The sequence below is a fragment of the Musa acuminata genome, chromosome BXJ2-1 (genome assembly GCF_036884655.1).
Source record: "Musa acuminata AAA Group cultivar baxijiao chromosome BXJ2-1, Cavendish_Baxijiao_AAA, whole genome shotgun sequence".
Classification (NCBI taxonomy): domain Eukaryota; kingdom Viridiplantae; phylum Streptophyta; class Magnoliopsida; order Zingiberales; family Musaceae; genus Musa; species Musa acuminata.
In genome coordinates, this window is record NC_088338.1 from 7,852,897 (window position 1) to 7,872,780 (window position 19,884).

A 19,884-nucleotide genomic window follows, 5' to 3' on the forward strand; every position below is an offset into this window, starting at 1 on the left:
TCAACCCACGCCTCTCCTCCTCCTCCTCCTCATGCTATTTTCTCTTGTCTTTTCACCCGGCTTGCCTTGCCCGAGAGGACGCAATCCCCATTCACTCTTCCCCCTTCCGACACATGCATGTTCTCCCACCATCGCTTTGGACAAACAACAAGAAAGCAGCAGTAGGTAGAGGCAGACGGAGAGGCGTCGTCCGCCAGGCTTTCTTTTCTTCGGGAGGAGGCGATCAGACGACGACGCAAGGCGTATAAGAACCGATGTAATGCAGGCGGTAGAAGATGCAGGATTCAAGGCAGGAGCGTGATAGATCATAATGCATTTGCTCTGAAAAAGGTAAGCTTAGCAGGATACGATGAACAGGGAGGTACCATTTCATTTGCGGTGGCAGAGCTGTCACTACCACTAATCTTAAAGACGAATTGCAGGGATTGCAGAAAAGAAGCCACTGGTGGTACGTCCCACCCACAAGATATCCATCATCCGCATCCCCCATCCCCCATTCCCCATTCCCCATTCCCATGGGTACCAAAATGAAGGGTCTCCTTAAAGGCCTTCGCTACATCTCCCAAATTTTTGGTGTGCCCACCTTCTCTATCGATCTATCCATCTATTGCTTTATCTCGTTCATCTTTCTCGTTGCTTTTGTTATGTGATGGCGTATGTGCAGACGGCAAGGATCAGGAGATGCAGATCGGACACCCCACCGATGTCAAACACGTGGCGCATGTGGGTTGCGACGGCTCCTCCAATCACTCCCCGAGTTGGGTGAGTATAAATATATATCAATGATGATCTGATCTCCTTGTAACGGACGTCTCTGATGCTCCCCCCCCAACACCAGATGAACGAGTTTCAATCGGAGCCGGGCCCCGAGGATGCGGACGACGCCGATGCTACGGCCGCCGCCCCCCAAGTCAAGCACCACACACCAGGTCGTTCCATCTCTTCACCGTCCCCTTCTTGCTTTTGGATCTCTCGATCAGACGGGCACAGTGGTCTAAACCTGTGTGTGTGTGCAGAACCCCATCAAGGCGGCGGTTCCTCTGCCGAGGCGTCTGCGACGCCGCTGCCCCGTCCCTCGCGGCGCGTAGACACCCTGAATCACGACGACTCTTCCTCCGACCGGCATTCGCGGCGCCACCAGTCGTCCGGCGCCGTCTCCGGCGACAACCCCCGGTTACGGGATACCTCTGAGGAGTCCAAGCACGGGCGGAGGCACCGCAGCTCCGCCGGCATCGTCGGCGCGGAGCAGACGGCTCCCGATCTCCCCACCGTCCCCAAGCAGCCACGCCGCCGCAAGGCAAAGGGCTCATCATCCACCGCCGGTGGCAGTAGCGGGACCACGAAGTCGTCGAGATCAAAGGCGGTGATCCCGTCGGAATCGGGATCCGAAGAGCAGAGATCCGAACCGATCGCCCCGCCAGTCTTAAAGCCAACGATGGAAGAAGAAAAGGAAAACGAAGAGGAAGGGGTAGGGGAAGAAAAGAAGGCCACTGGCGCTCTCCATTCATTCGACGCAGCCTCCATATGAATCCGTCTGTAGAAGAAACAAGAAAGAAACACTAGCTGAAATCTCAAATTTTGTTGCTTGCGTCCGACGCGATGACGTCCACGAACATTTCTCTTCCTTGTGAGGCACACCGTCGTTTTGGTGGCCGCATTGAGTTTGATCACTAAATTAGTTGCTTCGTTTATAAGGAAAAATGAAATGAGAAGGAATTTGTTACTTTGGCCGTTTGCCGTCGATTAAAATATTTAGGGCTTTATAGATCTACGCGTCACGTGCAAGTCACGTGTACCGTCTTTGGCTATAAATTAGCTATAACCGCTCGTCTGGAACTTGGAACCCTAAGTCGGTTGTTCCGTTCCCATCGTCATCGTCATAATATCGCCGCGCGGTACGTCTTTCGCTCTGTGATTGCGAGTTTTCATGATCGATCTTTTGCTTCAATCGTATATGTATTTGGCTGGCCTGGGTGATCTTGGAGCTTTAGATTTTGGCATAAGTTGGTTGGGTTCTTGCTTATGGTGCATGGTTCTCTGTGATGTCTAGGAGTTGCAGGCCACCAAGATGTATCTCCAGTTCTACATCAATGAGAATGGCGACAAGGTCTACACCACGAAGGTACTTGCTTGTTTCGCCTCTCCTCATGTCTGCTATTCGTAGCTTTTGTTTCCGCCATCGTGTAGCAGTAGCAGATATGAAGTTCGTCATTTGGTTCCTTGTAAGAGGAGATGCTGGTGGAGTATCTTAATCTACTAGCTGAGAATAAGAGTTTGGTGGACTATAGCTTATTTCTTTGTTTTTTTAGTGGATATCGAAATTTCAATTTTTTGGGGGGATAGGGAGAGAAGATGGAGATTATACTCCCACAAACATCAATTGAAAATTACATAGAAGGATCGTCCCCAAGAAAAACTTTACCAATTGAGGGAGTCAATATGTAAAATCGGTGTGTTGAACTTATGGAAATATTTTCTACAACTAATAAATAAATGATATGGGATAATGATCTTCATGCAGAAAGAATCACCGCTGGGGATGGCAACACAATCTGCTCATCCAGGTATTTTAGCTATTCATCATACTCTTGTTTCCCTGAACATTTTTTCTTGGTAGTTTGTGAAGCTTCCACAATAGGGTAACAAAGTGCTTTGTTTATGTATTATCGATAACTTGCTCTTGTCGTCACTCTACCCAATCAACAAGATTCGAGCTTAATTGTTTCAGATTTACTATTAACGTAAGCTGATCTTCGAAATATTAGAAATCATGTGATTAGTTGGAAGTTATTGATCACATGAGTACCATGTTGCGTATGGTTACAGAAAATATAACTAGATTCATATGATAAGAACAATGGAGGTACAGAGACAAGTAGGATAGTATGACCTTAAAGAAATGTGAAATGCTTGAAGTAAAAAATGCAAGAAAGTCAGTAACAGTAGGTATCCTGTTCTCTTACTTGGTATTTGAAGAATGTTATGAAGTAATTTGAATAATTTCAATGTATTCAGATTCTTTAAGACACATCTGAGTCGTGGATATGTTTCTGACAAATACACATTTTACACCAACACTGGGGTGAATGTGAGAGTCTAGGTAAGTCTGAGTGTACATTGTGTTAAGGGGTGATAATAGCAATACAAAACCCCACAGGAAGAGAACAGACTTAGTTGACGTCCAAAGTAAAAAAGTTCAATGAATTTTCAAGTTGTGATTCTGTAACTGACATGAGATGGGTATCCAACATTATTAGGTAGAGGTGGATGTGAGTTTCCATGTGGTACTGATATTTTCTTTTCTTCCTTTTGTATAAGTTATCTGAGTTTAAAGCCTAAATATTTGACTTGAATAAGCCAGTGGAAAAATGTTCTGGATCAGTTTCCTCTTCTATCCCTCTCTTCTCTATTAGGCCATCAAACTGTTTCCGAAAAGGATCATTGTGTGTTTTCTACTTGTGCGGATTCGATGATAATGGCTTTGATTCTCAGTTGAACTTTTTTGTACTGGTAAGGTCTTCTAGGAAGCATATGCACATTTGCCATTGAAAACTTAGGATAATCATGACAAATTCTAATTTTTGTGGTAAGGTCTACTAGGTAACCAGCATGATCAGAATTTTAACTACGATGCAAATATATATGCTGGATTTTCTAGCTTGTATGCTAGCAGGCACTCCCAGTCTCCGGTATCTTAGCCTATCCAATTTGGATCAGTCAATTTTAGACATAGATTGCATGCTTTTGGAGCTTGCATGCAGAATTTGATTGTAAAGTTGTTGAATATGAATACTCTGCAGACTTTCATGAATAAATTTGCAACATGCTATAGAACTCTTGATAATTCATGATTGGACATCTTGAAATAAAAATAAAAATTAATTAAATACTAGACCTTCAAATTTACATGCTTGTTCCTACAAAGTACGAGTTCCATATTGATACCTGTAGATTTTGGGCTTTACATAAGATTGGTTCAAGGCATCTAAACATTCCATTTTGAAGCTTAAGGTCAATACCAAGTTTCATAATTGACAATAAATATTACATTCTTTATGTTTGAATAATTTCATATGAAGCAATGGTTGCGGAGTTCCCTGGCAATAGCAGAGCACTACTATCTGGCTTTTTTATATGGAGCATGCTCCCAGATTCCTGATACATCAGAACAAGCACGAGTTTTCAAAGCAATCTGGAAAGTATTTTATGTTTTATGTTCTTTTAGGGAAAAGAATGTGCAGCCCAATTGCTCTCACTTTGCAAATTGCCCTTAGTCTTGGCATCCAATTGATGTCATAATTCTGCCACTAATACAAGTATTTAATTGAAAAATTGCTGTAACACCATTCTGATGGCGGGCCCTACCACATGGTATTCAATGGGAACCCAGTCTTATGTCAACAGAGTAAAAAAAATATACCTATTTTTTCTATCTAGCTTATTTCCCAAGGTTGATTCATTACACTCACTGAAATTTGTTTACATTCTTCATGTTGCAGCTCGTTTCTCTCCAGATGACAAGTATTCTAGACAGCGGGTTCTCTTGAAAAAGCGATTCGGGTTGCTTCCGACCCAGCAACCACCTCCAAAGTACTGAGTTTCTGCGCTTTGCAGTTGCATTATCGCAAAGCAGTATTCGCAGTAAGTGCACATCATACGTTTCAGAATGGTTGTACTTGACAGGATCTTACTTGTTGATGCATAAAACTGTAGATCATGATGGTTATGCACTATTTATTAGTAAACTTCATACATGTCATAAGACTACTAAATCAGCATACTCAGGAGTGCCATATACTTAAAAACATTTTTCTTGAAACTTCTAAGGTAGTGACTTTCTTTCTGCAGTTTGTAATAAACATGAATGTGACTGCGCACAGTCCATTAGGCAAATGAGGTTCTGGCCAGTTTCTGATTCCCTTCAGTTTGCTGTCTTAAGAACTTACTGTTAATTAGCCCCTTAGTTCTACCCAAGGCCTTTCGGTGAACAGATATATTGGATCTGGAAAGCAATATCTTGACCGAACTAAGCCACAGTTTTACGTATGTGTTCTCATTTGAAAGTCTAGTTTATCGAGACGTATAGCAAAGGAAATTATGGATCGGATGAGATATATGGCTAAAATATTGCTGTGTCATCTGTTTGGACATCAATTTGAAAAGGCTGAAGTGTATTCACTCGGCTGGCAGAATCTGCCGACACACACCACTGGTCCTTTTGCTTTAGGAATGAGTTCGTTTGTAGTATCTGGTCCTGTCCCTGTACAATCCTCTTTACTTGCGCGTAGCAAAGCCGCACGGTTCCCGTGCGTCCTCGAGGGAGCACGTGTGGGAAGCAGGTATTGGTCGAACCACAGGTACTAACTCGTGAGAGCTGTTGGATTGAACGCCCAGCCTACGGCCAAAGTACGCTGTCGAACGTTTGGTCATTGGGATGCGAAGATCGACGGCAGCCGCTGCTGTTGCGACAAATTTGACGACAGGTTTCAAACAAAAAACGCAAGACCGGTAGGTTTTCGGTGCATGGTGTGGGTGGAGTGAAAAAAGCCTTGGTTTTTGACACGAGGATAGCAAGTTTCCCCGCTTGTTTATTAAACTGGGAAAACCATCGGTGGAGAATGAACCCTTAAGGAGATAATAAAATTGGATAATTTTGTTTCAATTTTTTTTTCACATAGTATCTTTATTTTTAGTTTATATATTTTATTTTCTAAAAAATAAAATGAGTCTTTATCCTATTAATTGTCGTTCATTATGAGACCCTATTGCCTTACCCATCATCATCATCCTTGTCTAAGGAACAAGAGTGGTATGGGTGGCTCCGAAGATGAGAAAGTTATCATTTAATAAAATGATTAAATGTTGGTATGTTGGGGTGGGAACCCGGGGACGATGATTGATGTGCCATCAATGTTAGACTGGGCGGGAGGTTAGTCTAAGATCGAGAGGTCGGTGTGTCAAATCTTATACTAATGAACATTAAATATCTGGACCCAAGCGATGGGAGATTGCATATGGGTGATTAGCTTCTTCGATGTAGGAGGACGAAGGCACCAACTGTGCAAAAACCAAAAATAATCTCGTTTTTACAATATAATAGATGCTTTGTGAAAAAAAAAAGTGAAAAATATATTTTTGTGTTTTTAGAAGAAATTGCTTTGCCTAATAAAATTTGTGTATAGAGAGTATGCGTGATAGGTGGCGAGTTTATTTCATATGACTGGTTTAAGAGAATAACGTAAATGAAGGGCTGTAGACCCATGTTTTATGGTGGTCTGCACGATATGATCGTCCCGATTATAAAGCATCCGCTTCACTATATCTGAGGCGTTAAGATCCTCTCTGATGGAAAGAGAGATCGTGAAGATATGCGAGCCAAGCAATGTTGTGGCCATCACCGTCGTCCCGTTGCCTCGCATGCGTACTCACTCCTGGGAACAGAAGGGACACTTCCTGTAAGGGTGGGGCCTTTCCGTGGCGGGTGCCAGCCAGCCAGCCAACAGTGAAGTCAAAGAATTGGCACTAGTTGTTAGAAGAAAACAAGTTGTTACGTCCATCACAGTAACAGAACAATAAAGAGCTCCATCTAACTCAATTATGAACCTCCTTGTTGGATTTTTGACGTGGCTTTCGTCTACAATTATTATAATGGGTTCACATTCACAATCACCTTCTCATGTGATGCTTCAAGGTGGGTGGCCACACCAAGCACCTGCTTGTCGACGACAACTCACGAGTCACAATGCTGTCATGCCCCCACACGCACATTCTCCGGCCAAATGTTATGTCTCGGTCTGTACCGTATTGCAAATGGAACGTCGCGTGGTATATAATTAAAAACAAAAATATTAATTTTTAATTAAAAAATAAAAAAACTGGATGTATTTTTGATCAAATTATAATTCATAATTACTTTTTAATATTTTGATTGGTTTAAAACAAAATTCAAACCGCTCATATTCGGTTTGATTCGACTTCAAATCGTCAAATCGCTAAGTCAATTTTGAATCGAGGAACCATCAAATCGACGAACATTTGTCAGTCATTTCTTAATGCTTAGGCCACTAAACCTGCTAATATTTTGATAAATAATAAAGAAATAATAACATGTAAAAGAAAGCATTTGGATGTGATATTTTTGGGCATTAAATTTACGACTCCAATTTTTTATTTTTCAGATTGATATTTTATTTGATTGTAATTGTCCGGATATTGCTAAAATAAAAAAAAAGGATTCTTGGAATGTTCTAGATTTATATATTAACATAAAATCTTGCAGAGACAAACTTCATTTAAATCATATCTTTGCCGTTTAATTATTTATTTTACAGATACCTATATATATATATATATATATATATATATTATAATTTTGTTCGTGTGCAGGGCACAGCCACTTGGAACCCTACATACGAATACGCCAGAATTCGTACTCTCTTATTTATACGTGTCTATCCTCACCGTTCGAGTATAATTACGGTAACGTTTGAACAGGATTAGAAATCGTTCCGTCGCCGTGTCTCCCTCCGCCCACCCACCCAAAGCACACCGAAAAAGCTCTCAGATCTGGTTCTCCTCCACCATCACTCCCGACTATCCCGCTCCCTATCTCCCTCCTCTTTCTCTGTAACAGCAAAAACCCATTTGGATCCGTTCTGCTTTTGGAGATCTCTGTTAGGGCTTGGTTGGGGTGGATTGGCGCCGTCCGATCTCAGATCTCCGGTGAGTGCTCCCGTGACTTGAACGCCTCCACTTGTGGGTTGATTCGGTTTTGTGGTGCGGAAGCGGATATTCTGCTGGGAGCCCGTCGACAAATGCTTGATTTCTTTCGAGGGTCTTTCTGGTTCTCTTTATTGCTTTCCTGCCTCGGTGCTCTGTGTTCTGGGTTTTATTTTGCTCCTTACCGTGTTTTGGATCTCCCTTAGATCTTCTTCGCGGTTGGTGTTTTTGATCCTTTTACCAATTTGAGAACTCAACAGATCTTTCCATATAAAAATTGCCTTGTTCGCTTTTCCATACTTGTCCCGTCGGTGATTTAAGTTCCGGGGAGCTCGGATTCGGGGATCGCTCCCTCTCCGATGCCAATCCCGTTTGCGTGATGTTTTGGATCTCTTACGAACATACCCGAGAATCTTGCCTTGTGCTTGATCTAGAAAATTGTCTCACATTCTGTCCCTTTCTTCGTATCGCCGCTCGCAAACTGTTCGGGAGATCTCGTTAATTCACATGAAGAGCATAAGAATTTCGATTACCTATTTTCTTTTTTTATACTCGACAGAACTTTTTTTTTATGATGAACAACTTAAAATGTTCGATCCGTGCAGGTTTTTCTTTCATCATGATTGAATATTTAAATACAGTATTATCGATATTTTGTCATTTCACTTCAGCTTTTTATTGTTTGGCAGGAAGGAAATGTTCGAGTTGTAGATCACTAAATTCTGAAGGCACTGCACTGCTCGTAGCTTTTTTTTGTGGCGTTTAAATATGATTGATTATGTGGATTGAATGTTGCGGTGATAAGATCTTTTGAGAGTTCCACTAGAACGTCCTCTGCTAGATCTCCATTTCCAAAATGATGAGGGGGAGAGATGGAGGCCAGAAGAAACATTTGGTCCCATCATTGTGTCTCATTGTTCTCTTTCTAGGTTTTATAGTTCTATACTATGGTTCTTTCTTTGGTCCTCGGGGGCAGCATGCAAACTCTGCTTTAGAGTATGGTAGTAGAATCTCAAGATCAATTGGTTGGTCTAATGGTGATAATGGAGAGGTAGGCAAATCAGAAGAGTCCATTTTCGGTCAGGAGGATGGAGAGGACGGTCTCATACCCAAAAGCTTTCCTGTGAGTGCATTTCGAATCACTATTTCTCTTCCAGCTTATCAATGAATATACGAGCTTCTAGTTGATTTGTTCTGCTTTCCTGAAGGTCTGCGATGATCGACATTCGGAGCTCATTCCCTGCCTAGACAGAAATCTTATTTACCAGACAAGACTGAAGCTGGATTTGTCTTTAATGGAGCATTATGAGAGACACTGCCCACAGCCTGAGAGGCGGTACAATTGCTTGATTCCCCCGCCAGCTGGCTACAAGGTTGACAAAGAATTATTGCTAAGGAGGCTCTTAAACATGTATCTTATTGTATTTTCTTAAGCTTCTGACTACTGTTTTGACATACCATCATGCTGCAGGTTCCGATAAAGTGGCCAAAAAGCCGAGATGAAGTTTGGCAAGTAAATATTCCTCACACACACCTTGCACATGAAAAGTCTGATCAGAACTGGATGGTTGTTAAAGGGGACAAGATTGTTTTTCCTGGAGGTGGCACCCATTTCCATTATGGAGCTGATAAATATATTGCACATCTTGCAAATGTAAGTCTGCTTTAAATATGCCGAGAAAAACAAATATGTTATCGATAGATTTAGTTGGCACCTTCATAAAATGGCCAAAGATTTCTGAAATTATCTCTTTCTTTTTCTAATGCACCACTATTTTTGTGCTTTCCTATTATATTTAGTTTGTTGCTTTCAGTAGTTTTGCTTTAATTCAGAAAACTCATCCTTCATTTGAATCAACAGATGCTTAACTTCACGAATAACAATCTAAACAATGAGGGAAGGATCCGGACTGTTTTTGATGTTGGTTGCGGAGTTGCTAGCTTTGGAGGATATCTTTTATCATCTGATATCATAGCAATGTCTTTAGCACCTAATGATGTTCATCAAAATCAGATTCAGTTTGCTCTAGAGAGGGGAATTCCTGCTTACCTTGGTGTTTTAGGAACAAAGAGGCTCCCTTACCCAAGCAGATCTTTTGAATTTGCTCATTGTTCCCGATGTCGAATTGATTGGCTTCAAAGAGATGGGATCCTTCTCCTAGAGTTGGATAGGTTGCTCAGACCCGGAGGCTATTTCGCTTATTCATCCCCTGAAGCATATGCACAAGATGAAGAGGATCTCAAGATATGGAAGGAGATGAGTGCACTAGTTGAGCGGATGTGTTGGAAGATAGCTGCCAAGAAGAACCAAACTGTGATATGGGTCAAACCTTTGACAAATGATTGTTATTTGAATAGAGAGCCAGGAACTCGGCCACCTCTGTGCAGATCTGACAATGATCCAGATGCAGTTTGGGGTGTCCCGATGGAGGCTTGTATTACTCCTTACTCTGAACGTGAGTGCTCTCACTTATTGGGATTATTTCATTTTTTTATCTTCAACATGTTTGGAATTTTTTTTAAAGCTTTCTGTGCTTCATATTAATATAGGTTCTTTTTAGGTGTTTGTTTCTGCTGGACATGCATATAACATGTGCTTCATATTATATGCATGTTGTTCTTTGGTGGCTCTAGCTGATCAAAGTATTCTGCAGGACACTTCTTATCCTACAAACTTGAAAATGCTGATTTAAAAATAATAAGAAACAATGCTTTTGACACCTGGTCTAGAGGATTCAAGTGATCGCATAATGAGATACCAAGCATGGCATGTTCCCTTGGGCCAAAGTTTTAGAAGATATCACTTACTCAGACGGCTTTAGTTCCTTTCTTCTAGAAATGGTTTTAGTTCTTAGACAGATTTGGATAATTGAGGCTTCTGCCTTACGAATTATCTAAGATATGATATGATTTACTCTATACTGTCTGTGAATTTACAATGTGTTACGTTTTTCTCGATTCTAAAACTACTTATAGTGGTGCCCAACAAATTGGTGTGGAAGAGCTGGGAGCTGTAATTGAAAATCTTATTTCTTTTTGCATAATGGATTTAGTATTTGGCATATCGTGGTGCACTTTCAGGATATTGTTAATAATTTACCAAGCGTTTGTAGTGATCATGCTCGCTTTCTGTTCTGTACACTCTTTTAGAATGTTTGAAGTTCATGGAAATCACAAGCCTCATCAAGAATGCAGTATAACATCTACTTGCCACTTTAGACAGTTAATAAGCCAACCTTCTGCTAGTAATAGTATTGCATGGTGCTGTCTCGATGATTAACCAGAATCATACTGAATCAATGAGGCCTTATTATATTGGAAAAGCAATATTGATTTTCTTGAATTTAGATGGTTTAAATCTTCACAGAGACCAGTCGGTTAGCATATACTGAGGGAACAACTTATTAGGAAGTCTATATTATATGGTGGATATCGATACTATTGTGTTTGGCTAGGTTTATCTCTAGTCATATCTCTAAACCTTTGGGCAAAAGCATATGTCGATGCCATCTTTTATCAATGCCAAAGAATATCAAGTGTGGATTTTCTTGAAGTATATTTATGACACAATATTGTCACCACATTGAGCTTGAACAATTTCATGGTGCTTGGTTTGATTTGCCGTGTTTCTTTTTTGAACAAGGTTGTTGGTTTTGTAATTTGTCAACTTTTGGATGTAAACATCCTAGCATTATGAACTGCCCAATCCATCTAATCATTAGTTTGTGTACTGGTAGAGGATTTACCATGAATGGTAAAAGTACAACACACAACTATGTCTCTCACCTTATATGTCATGACCAATCTTGATAGACTAGCTGACTCAATAAGTTGGATACAGCAGGCGTTAAACCCCATGGTTGGATAATGCTAGAATCCAGGATATCTATTGTTTTATCCATCTTGCCCTATGCAGATTGATGTTACATTGTCAGTGCAATGAGAAGTACTTAATTATATTTCAAAATGTGTAATGTAGAAAATGAATTCAGAATCCAAAATTAGAGTTTCACCTATTAGAAGCCCTAAAATTTATAGTACGGAATGGTGAATGCATAAGAAAGCTGATGCTGTCTTCACCCTTGATCTAGCAATTAATTACTTGCTATCCAATAAACATTGGTAGAATAGTTGTACTTGCTGTGGGCATAAATTTCTCTATTGTCATCACTGTTTATTCTTTTTAATGAGATAATGTGTTTAGTATAGCATAGGCAAGATTCTGTGTTGTAGCTATTATTACATAGTCCTGTTACTTTGAAAGTTCCTAATCATTTAGTGATGAGAGTTTTTTCACTTCTGCAGAGAATCAAAGAGACAGGGGTAGTGGGTTGGCTCCTTGGCCGTCTCGCTTAACTACCCCTCCTCCACGCCTTGCTGATTTTGGTATTTCAACGGACATGTTTGAAAAGGACATGGTAAATAATACTGTACATTATCTCACTTGCCATTCTTAATGGTTGTAATTTGATATGATTCTTGTGCAATTTCAATCATTAAATATAGGCATGTAAATGATCCTTTTAGCAATATATTTGTTTTATGATAATACATACAACGCACAGGAAATTTGGCGGCAAAGGGTTGAGAATTATTGGAGCCTTTTGAATGCAAAGATCCGGCCAAATACACTGAGAAACTTGATGGATATGAAGGCAAACATGGGATCATTTGCTGCTGCTCTTAAAGATGAGCCTGTTTGGGTTATGAATGTTGTACCAGAAGATGGACCTAACTTGCTCAAGATAATTTATGACAGAGGCCTAATGGGCACTGTGCATGACTGGTAAGCTTATACTCATTATATGAAACAGGAGATTTGGGCTGTAGGTAGTGCAACTAATTAGTAAAGACCTGCATTCGACTGGTTGCATCATACTTGTGCGCTTGTTTTTGCTAACATTATGATGGTGGTAAAAATGCTTAAAATTTCTACACTTCTTGTTTGCTAGGTTTCTTCTCTTAGTTACTCTGATTATGTTGGGTACATCCTTGACATTATCAAGTTCGTGTATCTGCCGAAACTAGTTTTTAAAACTGATCAGAATATTGCATTTAGATGTTCTTTTGTTATATCCATTCCTCGCTGATGATTATCTAGCAAGCACTGATTCTGGATCATGCAAACCGTCAAATTAATGGATTTGTACTTCTCCCCTCTTAGTACCCATATTTCTGTTACTTTTGAAGACTTGCATTGCCACTTTGTGGAAGCCTTGTGCAGTATCCTTTTTGTAGTTGTCTAGAGTACCATAGTTGTATTACATGTAGATGTTCTGACCAAGGCAGTGAACCACCGATGAAATAGTGTACACCAATTAAGTTGCTTTTTTTGTATAGAAATACTTACATCGTGTTTTATCATCCCTTTTGGGGTTTGTTTCTCACTGAATATCCTCGAATCATGATAGGTGCGAGGCGTTCTCGACATACCCCCGAACTTTTGATCTCCTTCATGCTTGGACTGTCTTCTCTGACATCGAGAAGAAAGGATGCAGTGTGGAGGACTTGCTGATTGAGATGGACCGTATTCTTAGGCCTACCGGTTTCATAATTGTTCGAGACAGGAAGCCAGTGGTGGAGTATATTAAGAAGCACTTGACAGCATTGCACTGGGAATCAGTGGCAACTGTGGATGCTGAACCCAACTCTGATTCAGAAGATGGGGAGTCGATATTCGTGATACAGAAGAAGATGTGGCTCGTAGATGAAAGTGCCAAGGATGTTGCCTAACACGCCGAAGATTTCTGTGTGGAGATAAGCTTAACAAGAGTCACCTTGGCGCACCGGGATCAAATTCTTTAAGGTTTGAGTCACTTAATGACCGACCCTTTTCTTGCTTTCACTGTTGCTAAGTTGTTTGTAGGTTAAAGCAGTTAAAAGTGCTGTTAATTTAGCACGTTCTTGTTTGGTGGTTGGCTTGGCCAAAGACAGGTCCTCGTGGAGAAGAAGCTGCTTCGAACCTTCTTCTTCCTCGGGACCAAATAAAAGACTATCTATTATGTTCGTTCACTCGAATTTTACTAATGTCACTGAAAGTTAAATTTGTGTGGTTGGCTCTCTCGATGTTACTACATGCTTTTTGTTGTGAGTCTCATTTCCTATTTCGGTTTATCCTAATCCTTTAGAGGGATTTCTAATTTGAAATTCTAAATAGATCTTCATTGGATTACCTCATCTGACCGTAGGCACGAGGATGGATGGAGTCGATTAAGTTCTTTTTCTCATTTTGTATCTACATATATGTTATATTTCCCATTTCACATTTGCATATATGCTCTGTTTCCCATTTGGCATCTGCATGTATGTAATGAAGCCAACAAAATAGAAAGAAATGCTGGGGGGTTACTGGGCAATCTTCTCTTTGACGCTCAAATAAGGAGTCTTTTATCAAAACCATCTTCATGGGCTGGGTAGGGAAGGAAAATAGTTTTTAGTAGTTCTCTCTTATGCTACTCTCACCTCTCTAATCTCTATATTATGTTGAAATCGAGAAATATTTTTGAATTTCCCAAATTCGTACCCTAGTAGGATTAGGAGTCGTGAATAATTTGATCATTCTATAAATATCTTATGTATTTTTATATTTTGATGGGGGATAACGAGATTTGATGAGTCCTTTAAGTGTTATTAGGTTTCTATATAGGGTAGTGTCTAGAGTAGATGCTCTATAGAGTAATGTCTAGAAAAAATATGAAAAAATATAAATTCTTCGAGATATTGTGATTATCGAGAATAACTCAAGTTTCTTATAATTGATCTCACATAGTAAAGAATTTGATTTTTTCGTGAACATAGATATAGAGTTGCTTAATTATGTTATATCTCGACTTTTTTGATATAACCTTAACTCTTATTTTTTTTTAGTTTTGAAAGTTTTTTTTACCTCTAAACATGCTTGAGGTATGTTAATGATTAGTGAGAGAGTTACATCCTCCTTGAGGTAAGGAGGATTGTTTCCTAATTAGACACGGATCATCATTTTCATATCATGAGGTGGTATGAGCTATTACTTAACTATCACATTGAGTAGTAATTTTGTTTATTTAATCTTTTACCTTACTCATCCCAAATGATATTATATGACATAGTCAAAGTAATTTATAGGTATCCCAAGTCAAAATGTTAACATAAGATATACATGGGTGTAGGATATATCAAGATATAGAATTAATAGAATTTAGATCTACTGGTGTCATACATATCCACTTATCATTATTTAATTAGAATTAAATATACTTTCCCTTATAAAATTAATTTAAAATTTATTAATAAAAGAAAGATCATTTATATGCTTTTGAATATAATGATCACGACTATTAGAAAATGAATAAGAGGTGATAAAACAACATAGATCAAATAGGGGATCAATTAGTCTGTCTTGGTGCATGGGCGTGCGAGGTATTGTCCGCTTTGGGCGTATGAGTGCCAAAGAGTTTTGTCCTTTCAGAGCCGGAGAGCTCCAAAAAACACCTTTGAGGGTAAGGGAGGCTTGGCTCCCCCACTCCTCAACCGATGAGGGACTAAGTTAGTCCTATCAGACTTCAAATTAAAATATAAAATAAGAAGAAAATGGTCCTAATAAGATTTCTCAACTCATAAACATAATAAAATAAAAAGAGAAAGAAAGCTACCACAACTGCACATGAATTAAGGTGTGGGTCTCAACTATCAAATCATCAATATTTTTTAATAAAAGATAAAGGGTTAAAGTGAGGTTCGAGATCAACACTATATGATATATATATGATATATGGATAAAATCTTTACCAACCTGACTAGCTAGCATTTTCTCAAATCATAATATTGCTATCGAGAAAACAAATAACTCCTGACATGATATTGACTTTTTTAATAATCATGTTAAAGTTATTTAAAAAAGACCTATATATTTATGTAATGAATATGTTGGTTGGGGATGCTAAAAAGACCCTATAGGGGTGGCTACAAATAACAAAGTCTATCTTCGTTTGGAGGTTTCTAAGATCGGAGCACTTATGAAGTTCTATTTTTGGCATCTCTAATGGATCCGAAATAGATTCAATGCAACAAAACCTTTCATTTCATTGAAGAAACTTTAGGGAATATAGAATACAAAATAACTGTTTGTTAATTTCTCAAAGCAGCTTGATGAAGAAGTTGCATCTTCCAATTAATCTCGGATGAGTAGTTTATTGGATGTAGACGATCATATAGTCAAAAGATCCAATTTCCCTTTTTTTTTTAGATAGACAACGTTATAGATTATGGCAGTATGATACGTTTGTGATTCGAAATAGATCCGACATCTAAGATTTGCAAGTACAATAATGAGAGGTATTTGAGGATTTGATACGAAAAATTATAAAAATTAAGTTGACTAGTCGAAGGATTCGAAAAAGTAAAAAGTGTTGTCAACTAAAGTTGCCTCGGAGTAAGATTTAAGGAGTAAAAAGTGTTCAACATGTTAGTAATTCAGAATATATCCGAGTTTGGCATTCAACATTATCGTAAGTCTATTGTTGAGAGAGATCGGAAGGTTTGATTGGAAGTTTAGCAAAAACTATATAAGGCATTGAGAATTAAAATTGCTTAAGAGAGATTTAAAGAGCTCGCTCATGATTCAAAATGCACAAGAGTTTGTTAGTTTGGCAAGTCTCACATCAGGAAAATCAAGCTTGTTATCTCCTATTGCAACTATAAATAAGAGTCTGAGCTTTGAAATCAGAAGCATCGAAAAATTTAATTATTTGCTTTGGGTTTAATTTTTATTAAGTCCATACTTAGTTAAAATAGTTTGAGCTTTTCTTGTTTAGTAGTTTTAGGTGTTTTATGGCTTAGGAATATTTTCCTAAGATATTTGTAATTATCCTTTTTATAGTAGAGTTTTGCTTCTCTTCCGTCCATAAACATAGGTCAATTGATCGAACCATATAAATTTGATGTCATTGTCTCTTTTATTTTTCTATTTTATTATCTTTATTAGGTTGCTAAATTACCTTTTTTAAATTTTATGAGGCCAGCTCTAACAGAATTTGATATTTAAAATTATCATAAGTCTAATATTGAAAGAGATTAAAGAATTTGATAATAAGTTCTATAAAAATTATATCAAAGGCGTGTATATAACATAGACTTCTTTAATGATTAAGTTGGTTAGTTGAAGGATCCGAAAAATAGAAAGTGTTATGAATTAAATTACTTATGACAGATTTAAGGAGCCAAAAAATATCTAATTTCTCTCGGAGAAATTAGTAAAAAGTTATGTGAAAATTATATCATGATGATGTGTGTGATATAGGTTCATCTAATGCTTCAGTTGGTTAATCGAAGGATTTAGAAAGTAGAAATTATCGTAAAGTAAAATTGCTTAAGAGAGATTTATGGAGTGCACCTCCTAATCATTGCAGTTAGTGAGGAGTTAATTTATGACATAATTAAGTAAAATTATCGATCATTATTTAATCATCTCCAACAGTCTGAATATTACAATTACCGTCTGAAACTTATGTCAACGTTAAGAGTTCTTAACTGATGTATAGAATGTTATCGAGTCGACATTAATATGGATAAATCATTTCTTCAACATATCGGGTTGACAATATTATATTAGAAAACGAGGAGTCATTGAATTATGCTTTGCCCTCCTTTGACTGCGCTGCAACACTTGAATGCTCTTGAAATCTTTGCTTGCTTCTCATTCGCGTACATCTGTTTCTTCTCCCGGTGAGTAGGAGTCAGCAAGTCATTATCGCGATGGCTATAACACAGCATCATGGAATTCGAGACTGTGAAACACAGTGGCAGCTGATGCATGCCCGTGCTGTCATCATCAGCAACATGCAACCTACCTCCCTTTCTTCTTCCTCGATTGGTTTCATCTCCGTCTCTCTTGGATTGAATTGGTCCAAATGCTAAATCCCCCCAACATATGTCGGTCTATATGTATGCAAATGTTCCAACGAATCGCTTTTTATCTGTTGTGTTCTTTCTGCCCATTAACTCTTTGGTGATATGATGTGTTCGGGATGGCGGTGGCGTGGTATTGTTTATTTACCTTCTTCCCTCTAATCATTATTGTTGCGGTAGCAAAGCTTCGCATAGCTCTCACGAATCGAGTCGAGTCAGCATCAATCTGCAAAAGCTTGTAGACAACAATTTCCCACCTTCGCAAGCTATCCTCACTCCTCACCGCCAAAACAATACCAATCTTAACTACGACCAAAAGCATCAATTGCAATGGCACAATTGTTGCCACTCCGACCAATCTTTCCGTGTCCAATTCGAAATATATGACAGCATATACATCGATAGTGATAATTTGGTCGGTTGACCATTGGTGTGATCCATAGGCTCACGAGAAATTATCCACTTTAGACGTATCCATACAGTTTTATCTTTTTGGAACATGTGAACTCCAAAAGACATCTCTGGGGGTAAGGAAAGATCTAACGGACTTATGAGATCTTTGTTCCCATATTCTTTGATCACTGTGGGACTAAATGACTTTATCAGATAGATACTAACATTTGGTCTTAACAATTTCTCGCATGATCAGAACTACTACTTGAATTCTAGCAATCATAATATATATCGAATTCAATATCAATTTAACTTGAAAGCTTATGTTCATTAAGTTACGATCGTATCTAATATAAGTAATTTGACTTCTTTAATCTTTAGAGCTACTCTCTTAGTTCTTTTCTTTTTCATGCGACACACAAAAATATTTTTAACATATTATCCATTTACACCCAAAAGATCCAACCACTTCTCCAATCATTTCATGGTCTATTATTGATTCACACGACAAATCTTTATAATCAAAAATAAAAACAGAAGAACAAGAAGATTGGGCATTTTGGCATATAAAAGCTCAGCATTTGTTTTTCAGCTACTTACATTTGGCACTCACGGCCAAATCCCTCACGCTTGACCTCCATGACAGGCCTAACTCATCTGTGATCGAAAGCGATCTTTCTTATTCGTCTCTCACTCAAATATCATCATCGCATTCTTCACAGTTCATGTCCAAATATTGTAGTGATGGAACATATTCTTGCATGCTTCCTTTATTTACTTGCACAGTGGACACATGCATATCCAACAAGATAACGGTGGAAGATTCCCGGCACCTCTACACCCCCGGGGACCGTTTCTTGTTAGATCCTGTGTCCGACAGCCACGTCATTTTCCATGAGGCATTAAATGCTGCATGTTTGCAGTACTGTGACGATAAAGACACGGTTGGCGATAGCTCTTAATTATTATTCCTCAAGTACAGGCTATATAGAATGTGAATTTTCCTCCACCTCAGTACATCGCTGCCGTACCTTATCGATCCATCGGTCGTCGAGCCCGTTCTCCCGACTACAGAGCGAGGAGTTCTACAGTTTGATCGTTGTCAATGACGTATCTTAGCACGGTGATCTAAATGATTATGATTTGGATGGCGAAGCAAACGACAAAATGCAGCAGAGAGGAGATATGTGTCATCATCCACAGATGGGACTACAATTTTTAGTCTGATGAGGAAGGTTGATTGCTAGAAGAAAGAAGAGTGTGGAGGCGTCACTCTTTCCACAAGATCAACCACCTGCAATCTACAAAAGGAGAACCCTAGAATTTCCAATCATAGAGGTGCATTGATTGCCAAAACGTTTTCCCATCCTCATTAACAAATGCACAGTGTGATTTCCAGATTTACTATATGATTCTTGACTTTTAATGGACGTTGATGTGCATGTAGTATCAATTGGCGTCACCGACGAGAAGGACAGCGTCAACTGGTTGCCGTGCTGCGGGATGCATAAGTGCCAGCGATGCTTTGGCAACACCATTGAGATACTTGACATGGCTTTCTGGTGTGGCTTCTCCGTGGCTCACTGTCTGTGTGCTTTAATTCACATCATTATTATTATTATTATTAATCCTCATAAGTTTGAGTTAGGCTCGATATTTAATTTTTATATGACATGAAAAAAAAGAAAAGAATAATTTCACATTGATAAGTTAATCCGATCAATTTGACTCAGAATTATTTTTGGATTGAGAAAATATTTTCTATTTCTGATGCAAATGACACAATAATTTCTTACTATTTGTACTTTTTTTATTTTTGCATGATGACCACGTATGATTCGACAGTGCCACCAAAATAGCACACAGCATGGCTATCTCTCGATC

The 19,884-nt window shown here is 38.8% G+C and overlaps 2 protein-coding genes across 5 annotated transcripts; both read left to right on the forward strand.

Annotated features, from left to right (window-relative positions):
• The first annotated feature begins 669 nt into the window (after window positions 1–669).
• Window positions 670–4,754, forward strand: LOC135598732 (H/ACA ribonucleoprotein complex subunit 3-like protein). 4 transcript variants are annotated; one of them, XR_010481680.1, is made up of 4 exons: window positions 670–762; window positions 839–929; window positions 1,017–1,895; window positions 2,051–2,122. XR_010481680.1 is itself a non-coding variant. In XM_065092996.1 (4 exons), exons 2-4 carry the CDS (start codon window positions 2,069–2,071, stop codon window positions 4,595–4,597), a joined length of 195 nt encoding a protein of 64 aa, XP_064949068.1. In that variant the 5' UTR covers window positions 1,755–1,895; window positions 2,051–2,068; the 3' UTR covers window positions 4,598–4,754. The 4 variants fall into 4 exon arrangements, 2 of the variants coding, with proteins under 2 accessions (XP_064949068.1, XP_064949069.1); XR_010481681.1 differs by having other exon boundaries at window positions 2,060–2,122; XM_065092996.1 differs by lacking the exons at window positions 670–762; window positions 839–929 and adding exons at window positions 2,522–2,564; window positions 4,500–4,754 and having other exon boundaries at window positions 1,755–1,895.
• A 2,736-nt stretch (window positions 4,755–7,490) lies between these two features.
• LOC103992594 (probable methyltransferase PMT3) lies at window positions 7,491–13,767 on the forward strand. The gene is made up of 8 exons (XM_009412371.3): window positions 7,491–7,722; window positions 8,409–8,842; window positions 8,928–9,092; window positions 9,191–9,373; window positions 9,581–10,175; window positions 12,025–12,137; window positions 12,285–12,505; window positions 13,131–13,767. The coding sequence occupies exons 2-8, from the start codon at window positions 8,576–8,578 to the stop codon at window positions 13,450–13,452; spliced, it is 1,866 nt and encodes a 621-aa protein (XP_009410646.1). The 5' UTR covers window positions 7,491–7,722; window positions 8,409–8,575; the 3' UTR covers window positions 13,453–13,767.
• Window positions 13,768–19,884: the final 6,117 nt, after the last annotated feature.